This window comes from Fulmarus glacialis, unplaced genomic scaffold (genome assembly GCF_000690835.1).
Source record: "Fulmarus glacialis isolate BGI_N327 unplaced genomic scaffold, ASM69083v1 scaffold29403, whole genome shotgun sequence".
NCBI lineage: Eukaryota > Metazoa > Chordata > Aves > Procellariiformes > Procellariidae > Fulmarus > Fulmarus glacialis.
In genome coordinates, this window is record NW_009201433.1 from 1 (window position 1) to 11,211 (window position 11,211).

The 11,211-nt window shown below is 53.3% G+C and overlaps 1 protein-coding gene across 1 annotated transcript; it reads right to left on the reverse strand.

The window, feature by feature from the left end:
- Positions 1 to 4,105: 4,105 nt before the first annotated feature.
- Positions 4,106 to 10,950, reverse strand: DNAJC27 (DnaJ (Hsp40) homolog, subfamily C, member 27; the record flags this gene model as incomplete). Its single annotated transcript, XM_009573951.1, has 6 exons — positions 4,106 to 4,238; positions 5,601 to 5,761; positions 6,328 to 6,450; positions 6,888 to 7,052; positions 10,262 to 10,331; positions 10,868 to 10,950. Coding segments are annotated over 6 exons (735 nt in total), but the record flags the coding sequence as incomplete, so codon positions are not given.
- Positions 10,951 to 11,211: the final 261 nt, after the last annotated feature.

Consider the following 11,211-nt stretch of genomic DNA (forward strand, 5'->3'; position numbering starts at 1 on the left):
TGTATCTTGAACGAACTGCCTACAGCCTCGCTGGGTGCCAGGGACCCCCAACCCCAGGGGATGAGCAGGGTGCCGGGCCACATGCCCCACGCACCCATATAACCCACCCGCCCGTCCTTCGCCCAGCTCCACTCGCCCCCGGGGTCACAGCTACCTTGTAACATCCCCACTGGGGAGCAGAGAAACCCAAGGCTTCCCCCCCCCCTATCCCCCCCTCCCTACCCCCCCCCCAAGCATATCCCACTTCGCCTACGCTGCCCAAATCACCCCCCAAACTGACCGATACCCCACCGAAACCTCTTCAAAAGTTTCCCCCTCCTCTTCCCCATGTTTCAGCCACTGCCTGCTCCCCTCCTACACCCCTGGATCTGGAAAACCGGCTGTGGTTCAGAGCTGATGGAGATACCCTGGATCAGCCCCAGACCACGCTGCAAGGAGCCCTCCCCGATACCCGGGAGAACCACGCTTGGCCCCACCGAGCCGTTGCATGGCCGGAGGCACCGCGCTCCTGTGTGTCCTCACTCCAGGAGCTCTAACGAGAGGCCATCTCGGCTGCTTTGCCAGGGGATGTAATTGCTTCTGTGCAGTAATTAATATCAAAATGAGAGCGCCAAAGCCACAGCTCTCCGGAGGTTTCGGGCAGGCTCGGGGTTATTCCCGTCCTGCTGCAGCTGAAGAGGAACGCAAGCGAGCAGGGTGCGGGCAGGGGCTTGGGCTGCCCAGCCTTGTCCGTGCCTCGGCCAGCACAGGACAGGGACATGTCCCACCAGGTCTGACACGGGGAGCCCAGGCCAACCCATCCCAGGTTGGCCATGGGCAGGGCACCCCGGATGGGCCCCGGTTGGGAAGGTTAACTGGTCCGAAGGGCCAGCAAAACTGGTCTGAAGGCCAGCAAGGGGACCCAGCACTGGTTCGTGAAGCAGGATGAGCGCAACCTCGTCTCAGGGGAGGGTTCGTTCCCTGCCTGGGCGCGTTACAGGGTGTACGAGCCTGGAGCGGCAGCAAGGAGCAGACCGTGGCTGTCAGGCACGGGGCCAGACCAGAAATCTTCATGTCCTCCCCGCTGCCGGCTCCACCGAGTGCTGGGAGGCAGGCAGAGCGCAGGCAGGCAAGGCAGCGCCTCTGAGCACATCGAGGGAGGCTTTCGGTTCCAGAGATCTTCAGAGGTGGCTCCTGGCTGCGTTTCTGGATGCTGAACGGAAAGTCCCTTCGTTTGGGATTTGGATCCCGGTGCCTTCGTGGCAGGACGGGCACTTCAGCAGCAGGACTTGCTCTTCGCACGAGGCAGGAGGACGTGGGACTCGGGCCAGAGACAGAGCCTGGATGGCAGCAGCCTTGCTGGAGGGATCTGGAGTCCTGATGGTGATGACGTGGAGGAAGCACACTACCAGGGCTGTCGGTGCGGAGGTGTGTGTGCGTGGAACAAGGACAGAGCTACCCCTCGGCCTCTGGGTCCCCTGACCAGAGCCAGGCTCCACTGCAGCTGGGTGCATCCCACATCACGTCCCTGTGGGACTCCCAGGGCTGCATTGATCCCTTACCCAGCTCCCACTCCTGCAGAGCTGATTCACAACCCCCATCATCACCCTCGAGGGCAGCTCTTCACCACCAGCCTCAGCCAGACCCGGCCAGGGAAGAGAGAAATGAGTCAAAGGGCAATTAAACATTAACAGCAGGCGGTCGCCACGGGAGGACAGCTCACAGGGCTTCCTTTGTTCCAAAGGGGGGTTTAATTTATAAAAATAACACAACTTAGAAGGTCACCAGCATTGCTAGACGTGACATGCGTGTGTAATCATCTCCAAATATCCGGTCAGCTCGGTAAACAGAAGAAACCCCAAAACCAGCAGCCAGAGTCACCTGAGGAGCAAACAGGAGGGACCATGCATGGCACAACAGACCTGGGGAGACCCCGAGCAGCAGGAACCGAGGAAGCCTTTAAACTACTCCAGGCACTGAGATCTCACCCTCAAAGCAAACTGCACCATTCAGCAATGGGATTATTTACCCTCCTCAATGGAAAAAGAATACAGAGAAATAGATTTGAAGCCAGAATTAAGTGGTTTCCTCCACTAGACAAGTGGGGAGGTTTCCAGTGAACTCCATGGCGTTATAAAATGTGTTGAACAAGACCCCATCAGTTTAACTTGCCACAGCTCCAATGTCTGTCTTGCTGATGTCCCCCAGCCCAGCTTTTTATACATCTGGGACAGGAAAAATGGAGTTATTTTAAACATTAACCTCTTGTAGCAACATCTCCCCTTGGTTATTTCTACACCGGAGGAGCAAAAAGTGCTTCCCAGCAGGACAGCTTATTTCTTCTTCCCAGCAACCCAGCACCAGAAACCAGAGCAAGAGCAAAATGATACTGGCTTTAAAGTCCCTTAAAGCTTGCTGCCAAAAAGAGGGAGGGATCTATTGTTGATTTATGATATATTTTGAAGGGGAAACACAGAAAAGCTGCCTTGAAGTGAAAAAAAACATATTGCACTGACCATAGGAGAAAACAGTTTTAAATAGGATACTTGTGGGGTGAGGTAAGGATACACACACACACACACACACACACACGCACACACTCAGCGGCTTTCATTTTGTAGCTTAGTGTCCTGAACTTCCCTGCCAAGCTCATACAGCAGCAAGTAAATAAAATCGGGTCCTGACAAAACCATGGGAGCCCAAGGAATCTCCCGTTTGCTCTCCCCACAGCTCTGACCTCCCTCAGGATCACAATGACCAGATCCCAAGCCTCTGCAAGCACTTCTTGGGGTGACCAGCAACACTCCCCTCTAAATCAACAAGACTATTCAAAGAAAACAGCAGCTGTGACTTGGTGGGAGCAACCCGCACCCACCTGCTGATCAGCAACCCGTAACACAACCAGCAAAGCAGGGTGACGCATTGCTGCTGTGAGAAAAGAGGATTGGGGAAGAACATGCCCCCTTCACTGCTTACCTAACCCGAGAGCACCGCAGGGCCAGGCGAACAGGCAGATCCCAGGCACCCACGTAGCTCCGCGGTGCAGGCGAAGCTCGAGAGATGAGGCTGGCCGAGGGGAGGGAGGGCAGAGCTGACAAGCAGCCATGCTGGGGGCTGAACTGCCTCCTCTTTGGGTCAGCACCCTCCTCCTCCTCTCTGTAAATAGCCAGGGCCACCCACAGTCGAGGACAGTCCCCCACAGAGGCTGGTGGCACCTATCCAGAGCTCGCCAGGGCGGCGTGAGCAGAGGGCTGGGAGAGAGGAAGAACGTGGCTTGAGGGCCTGCAGCCTTAGGGCCTCTTCCTGACGAGTTGAGCTCAGGGAGATGGACGGAGGCGGTGGTAGGAGGCTCTGTGCTGTGATGAGGAGGTGGGTACCTGGGGGAGAGCCCTAGTCCTGCCAAAGGGACTGTTCTTGGCACCATGACAGCTTGAGGAGGAAGGGGGTAGGCTGGGGAAGACTGAGACACTCTTGGAGCCAGCTTCTCTCTGCAGTACCAGAGAGGTTTCCTCAAGCAACCCGCCCTTTTCCTCACTGCCAAAAGCAGCATCGCTGGGTGTCAGCTGGAAGGAGTCAGCTTTGACCAAGGAGCTGAACCACCCTGGTGCTCGGCAGTGCCTGTACAGCTTTCAGCACAGGCAGCCTTGCAGAGGCAGCTCCAGGATAACCCAGAAGGACTGACAACCCACTGCCCCTCCTGGGCATCCTCCAACCACAACACCAATGCTTTCAGGTGCAGGAGCTTTTGGGTCAGATCTTGCTCTGCCCTCGCTGCATCCACAGGTTAGAGCCACGCATCCAAACCCCACCATGGAGGGGAGGTGTAACACAGCCAGGAAGGTGGGGACCTCACCGCTTTCAGCACTTATGCTAACCTCGACCTGGGGCCACAGATGCAGAGAGGGTTCTGGGGTCCCTCTCCCCTCCTCAGCATTCTGCTCCCTTTCCATCACATCGCAAGCGCACTATGGTCGGATGCAGTCTTGCTTCCACAGCTGGTGCTGGGAGCGTCTGTGTCCACACCAGCGGTAAGCGTGAGGAGGAGAGGGGTGCCCCATGGCCGTACGGCTGCCTGGGAGCTAGCTGGGAGGAGGGGAAGGTTTCCAGCTCTGAGTGGCTCTGTTCCCTACTTGATGTTTTTGAGAAGCGCGGTCCGGGCGTTCACCACCGCTTTGAAGGCGTCCTCGCTGCCGGGAGCCACACACTTATCGGGGTGGAGCAGCACAGCCAGCTTCCGATAGGCTTTATTCACTTCGTCCCTAGGAGACACGACAAGAGTGAGGGGACGCATGCAACACAGCCCAGCTCAGCCTTGCCCCGGCTGGCAAAGCACAGCACGGCCAGGAGTTCCCCCTGTGCTAAACACCCCTGTGCAGACGCTTTTGAACCCTTCCCTTGCTGGCACCAAGGACCTCCAGGCTTTGGAGGTGATGCTACGGAGAAAGCTGAAGAAAAGCACACAGGGCACTTCTTGGTGTGGCATGAAACTCTCCTGGGGCAGATACACCCTCTCCACCACAGGACTGTGACAGCACGAATGCTTCCATCATGCCAGACACGTGCCTGCAACACGTGCCTTGGTGTGCTGAGTCTCTGGCACCACAAGAGCAGAAAGCCGGGAGACAGTGTGGGGGCACACGCACCCTGACTCAGCTTCGCATCAAACCGCCTACGCACTCCGGGCGAAGGCATTGCACATCACTTCAGCCCTTTAAGCCTTGGATGTCTGGTCCAAGGCAGACATCTCGGCTCCAGCTGCAGGCCGTGGAGAGAGGGGGGCACCTCCTGAGGGAGGTGAATCCATCTGTGCTGGTGATCACAGCACAAACTGCCCTGCAGAGCTGCTGATCTCTCCCCGTGGACGAGACGGGGCTGGAGGAGGGGTTAGGCTCAATACCTACATTTCAGAGAGCCAACGGGAGGATGTTTGAGTCCTGAGTGATACATGTTATCCAAAAATCTACTCTCCAGCCCCTCCAGAAGGAGTACACAAGGGTAGTCCTCGTGTTTCAGTGAGAAGGAAGCAAGGCATAGCTCTGGGAGCTTATTTTAGCTGCCCAAGTCATACAGCAGAACTGGGAGATTCAATATCCAACCTCTTACACAGGCAATGACCACCTGGCTAGAGGTCCTCCAAGGAAGACAAGAGAAAGCTTGTCTTGTGGCAATACCATTTCCAGGTGGAAGAGCTGTAACATCAGTCCCTTTTTGATACCGTGGGCAGCAGCTTACAGCAGCCTAAAAGCTTCTCCAGGCATGGAGAGCAAGGAAAGTAAAGCTGGAGCCGCTCCAAACACGTCTGGCAAGTGAGTGACCAGAGATGGCTCAGCCTGGAGGCAGGACGCAGGGCCAGGCAGCTGGCAGGGATGAAGTTCTCATGTTCATCACTCCCCCCTTGCCTCCAGCCTGGCTTGGCTGTTAAAAGGGGAAATTTGTTGCTCAGGACTGAGGGTTTCTTTTGCACTGCCTCAATTTTGTGGCTAGATACAAACTACTTGTGCCCAGCCGCTATATAAACCAAGGTGAGCTTATCAGCAGGCAGGTCACAGATCACAGATGCAACCAGCCTGCCGAGTCAGAAAGATTAGGGACAGCCAGGCAAATGCTGAAGTCTCCCTCACCTTGTGGCTCCGGGTTTGACCCCCAGCATGTCCCAGCTGTCCTTGCTGTTGCGGATCCTGCGAATGGCATCTGCCTGCTCTTTGGTGAAGCCGACCCCCATGCTGGAGGGGGGACGCTTCCCACCGTTGTCACACAGGTCGATGATAGCGGAGTAAAAAGTCTGCGGACACAGGGAGGAGTTAGTGGGAAGGAATGGTGCCCAAACGCGGTGGCAGTGCATAGGAGACCCCACTGCTCTCGCTGGCTGCGGGCTCATCCTCCGAAGCATGAGGGAGCATTTGCACAACTGCTGAATGTTTGCTCCCCACTGACTGGGCCGTGGGGGCTGGGATACCCCAGTCTGGGGGGTTCTGGTCCCTGCAAGGAGCATGGGACAGACTGAGGAGGAGGCCAGGCCCCACATTTATCTCAAACCCACTTCAGTTCAGTTTCAGTACTAGACCTGAAAAGGTGACATGGGCATCTCTGCATCGTGTTCCCAGTGCAGCAAGAGGGATCATTGGCTTTGAGTAATGCAATGCCAGGGCCAGCTCAGGACTGGGAGGACCAATACTGATCCTGAGCTAAACAGCTACAGCTTTCTCAGGGTGGCATTTCACTGGGAAGACACCTCTGGGGCAGAGGGCCAACAGGTTTTGTGAGATCCAGGCAATTCAGGGGACATTCTGCCATCAAAACCCGGCTCGATGTTGTGTCTGTGCCCTTACCACCTTCATTCCGCCTCACCTGAAACATCTCATTGATTCCTTCTCCTGTTTGCGCCGACGTCTCAAAGTAAAGAAAGCCCCGGCTCTCTGCCCAGAGCCGCCCCTCGCTTTCATCCACGCTGCGGTGCTTGGTGCAGTCAATCTAGAGCGGGAGAAAAGGCAGTGATCAGAGCCCAGCCAGGATCTGCAGCAGCAACTGGAGGAACACAGCTCCAAGGCTGATTGTCTAACAGTGGGTAAGGGGCTTATCCTGAAGGGATGAAGGCAGTGTGGAAAGAAAGCACAGAAAACGCAAGTGAAAAGGCCTTTGAGAGTTCGTCTAGCCCAGAGACAATGTCACCTCTACTCAATCCCTTCCTGACTGATGTGTGGCCACCACATTCTCAAAATCACGGTTGAAATGCGGTCTCCAGTGCTCCTCACACATGTCTGGCTCTTAGAAAGTCTTCCCTACAACGTAACAATATTTCCCTTACTACAGCTGGAGCTCAACAGCTTGGGCACATGCTGGGAACACAACGAGCCGCGAGGGCCGGAGATCAGGACCACACCGCAGCCTGGCTCCCCACCACAGCCCACCTTGTTCGCACAGACAACGAAGACGATGTTCTCCATGTTCCCGTGGGGGCCCAGCTCTTGCTTCATCTCAGCCAGCCACGCATCCAGTGCGTCGAAAGACTCCTTTTGTCCGACGTCGTAGACCAGGATGACGCCCTGCGTGTCCTTGTAAAACTCATTCCTCACCTGCGGGGACAAAGGCAGGGTGCTGGCACCCACAACAGCCAGGCTGAAAGCACATGGCCCGGCGGATTTGGGTGATTGCCATTTACCTGGCACCTATTTGGTTCTGTGATAAAAATCTCATCTCCACACAAACAGAAGATGACAGAAAAAGGACAGATGGGAGAACCCAAATAATACCCTCACTGTGCTGCCAGAGGAGACCAATCAGCCCATGAAATACTCACCTCCACTCAAAAGAACACAGAGGCACAACGGCAGACAAGGTGTCAGACCAACTCCTGGGGAGACTGGAAGGTCTGGGAGTCAACTGAGACATCCGTGTGTGTCCCTGTGCATGAGGCAGCAGGGGAGAGCAAGGATCCAGGGCCAGCCACTGGACAGACTGCATGCCTAAGCCCTGCAGCAGGGATCTGCGGGATGTCTGTCTGTGTGTGTGGGTGTGCTTAAGGGGGTCTGTACCAGCAGCTGGAGTGGGGCTGCAGCCTCTGGGGCTTGTATGCCCAGTGCCAGCAACTGGGGAGACCGAGGATCCCCAGGACAGCTGCTGGATGAAGGTCTAAGGTCAGCTACAGGACAGATAATGGAATAGAATAGAATATTTCAGTTGGAAGGGACCTAAGACGATCATCTAGTCCAACTGTCTGACCACTCCAGGGCTCACCAGAAGTTGAAGCATGTTATTAAGGGCACTGTCCAAATGCCTCTTAAACACTGGCAGGCTTGGGGCATTGACCACCTCTCCAGGAAGCCTGTTCCAGTGTTTGACCACCCTCTCGGTAAAGAAATGCTTCCTAATGTCCAGTCTGAACCGTCCCTGGTGCAGCTTTGAATCATTCCCATGTGTCCTATCACTGGATCCCAGGGAGAAGAGATCAGCACCTCCCTCTCCGCTTCCCCTCCTCAGGAAGCTGCAGAGAGCAGTGAGGTCGCCCCTCAGCCTCCTTCTCTCCAAACTAGTCAAACCCAACGTCCTCAACCGCTCCCCGTAGGACACTCCTTCCAGCCCTTCCACCAGCTTTGTTGCCCTCCTCTGTATGCATTCAAGGACCTTAACATCCCTCTTAAACTGTGGGGCCCAGAACTGCACACAGTACTCCAGGTGAGGCCGCACCAACGCTGAATACAGCGGGATAATCCCCTCTCTTGACCGGCTGGTCGTGCTGTGTTTGGTGCACCCCAGGGTGCAGTTTGCCCTCCTGGCTGCCAGGGCACACTGCTGGCTCCTGTTGAGCCTGCTGCCCACCAGCACCCCCAGATCCCTTTCCGCAGGGCTGCTCTCCAGCCAAACCTCTCCCAATTTATACTTGTGCCTGGCTTTTTTTTCCTTTTTTCTTTTCCTGTTTACTTATATTTTAGTATAAAACCAATTACACATCAAAGACATGCTACACATTTACAAGTATTAAATGCTGAAAATACAAATCCAAACAAAGCAGTAAAGCAGCATCAGTTTTCTTGTCCTGTCGATCTTCAATAAATATTTGCCACATATTTATTCACCAGACTGACAGTTTAAGCCCATTACACTTTCCAAGGACTCAGAGTCTTTCTCTTCTCCATTGTCTCATATGGATTAGCTGTGGCATAGCCAGAAAGTCAATACACATGAGCAGCTCATACATCTGCAAGCGATAACTGTGCTGCAGAGAAAGACCTTTACTGACCACATCTGCATCAGATGAGAGTCTTTACAGTCTTCTGTCCCTCAATTTCTTTATGCTGTCAGCTCTGTCCCCCAATCTCCCTGCTTCCTGCTGTATTCCAGGCTATTAATTAATTACATTTCACTGGTTACTTGTACTGTATCAGGACTTACAAACCTTGTGTGTAGACTTGTAGTTCTACACACAGAGACAAATAACATAGAAATCCTTGTTGTGCCAAAACTTCAACAAGCAAATGCTGAGAACGCAAGGGAGGAATGGGAGGCTTATTGGCAACCAGATAAATAATAGTCAATAGCCAGGCAGTCACCTGGCCAGTATAAACCGTTACATTCCTCGTTGTTGTCTCACTCTTTTGCCCTCACTAATTTTCACTTTTTTGTGTCACGTAAATATTTATCATGTTATAAACTGCTCTTTCCTAACATTCTATACAGTTCTATTAGTCACAGGATGATGCTTTGCCAAGCATCAACAGTATATTTATAATTAAGAATTAGTATGCTGTTAAAAACTGTTAAAACAATAGGATTATACTGGATAAATATTTAATGTTCTTTTCTTCCACTTGTGGGCCCACTTTATTACTTTGTTTATAATTTAAAATAAATGTGATTAGCAGTGAGCACAATTATTCCTTTGTGCCAGCTCTCTAAAACGGAAGTTGTAGTCTATGTGTTCAAATCCTAAATTTTTATTGTGCAAGCTCCTTTTTGTAAATAGTACTGTTTATTACTTGTATAGCAAATAATTTTAGAATAGAATAGAACAGAACAGAATATTTCAGTTGGAAGGGATCTAGTCCCACTGTAAGTGTTTTACAGCACTTTGGCCATGGATTAGGATGCCAGTATGCTACAAATGCCCAAGGTAAGCTCCAAAGATCTCCCAGTCTGAGTAAATTTAACCTCAGGATGGGCAGATTCGTAAGCACAAGGAGCCACTTTGAAATAGGGCTAGCAACATGAGGGGTAGCACAGCCAAACCTTACACTCCTGATTTATGAGCAAGTTGTTGGGTTATTCTATCAGTTGTTTGTGGCTTTATAGGTTCCAGTTTTAATAACTGTTTTCCTTCTCCTGATCAGCCAGGGAGACCAGGATGAGGCCAGTGGTGCTGTCTTTGCCAGTGCTGGCTGTTTCCATTTGTGTTGATCTGCGCAGCCAGCCATGTATATATGTCTTGTATAGGTGCCTACTGGGGTTATGTACTCAGCCTCGGTACTTGTTGGACCTCAGAGTATAGCGCTGTGGCAGCCTTACCTCCGTCAGGCTCCTGGATTCAGCAACCCCTAGCAGCAGGGACTCACTGCTCACAGAGAGGCAGCGAGGGTTTCCAGCGCTGGCCTGCATTAGGTGTCCGTGGCAGGAAAGAAGGGGGTGTACTGTAGTGAAGGAAGCTCATAAGAAATGTATTTTCAAGTTTGCCACCCCCAAACCCAATTTCAGGCAGAGCTGAGGAAAGCTGACGGGTGCCAAACGCTTCTGAGATGGGCTGGCTGAGGGCAGCCCTGCAGCATGCTGCCCGGAGCCGGGTCTGCCTTACCTCGTAGAAGAAGGGGTGCCCCGCCATGTCAAAGATGTTCACCTTGATCTCTCGGTCTCTGACCTGCACTCTGAAAGGAGAGGTGGGAAATGCTTGAGAAGGCTTTAGCTCAGCCCTTGCCCCCGCAGGAACACCCCTTATCTCTGCCAGCCCTCTGCAGAGGAAGAGCTGGGTGACTGGGGAGAGAATAATCAGTAAGAGGTTCCGAGTGCCGGAACCAGAAAACTGCCTCTAGAGCCGGTCAGACAAGGAGCACAGCACCAGCTCTGGATGTAACATGATAATGGGGAGCCACACTACCAGAGGAAGGCTGATTATGCAGATTATCTTATTATTAAAGCAGAAATTTCCACAGCAGATTATGCTGTGGAAACTAAGCAGCCTTGGCAGAGCCAAGCACACCTGGCTCAGGGCAGTGTGGCCGCTCAGGAGCAGCGGGAGGTGAGATAGCCTCACTGCACCTCTTCCCTCTGGCCCTGTGGAGACCACTGGCCCCCGCAGTAGACACCTCGCCCAAGCCCTGGCAGACCCACGCCCGCCGGCTGTGACCACGCGGCTCATCCCACTCTCCAGGCACTTGCAGCTCCTCACCGCAAAGGTACTTACTTTGTGACACCGTAGTCAATACCAATAGTCGCCAGGTATTTGGGAACAAACCTCTTCTCACAATAACGCTTTATAATGCAGCTCTGGGAAAAAGGAAAACAGAGTCTCAGCAGGAGGGCACTGTACACCATAATATGCACCTTAATACAGAATTCGCCAACGGCCCCCAACCAGCTGGAGGGCTGCAGAGACATCAACTCTGCCCTAAGTCCCTAAACCAACTAATTAACGCGCAACCAAAGCACCAATCTCTTCCAGGAGCAGTTTTCTTTTGGGGAAAAAAAGGACAAGCTACTGGATGTCATTATTCCTTACCTGTTTGGAGATTGGAGCACCAAGAAACT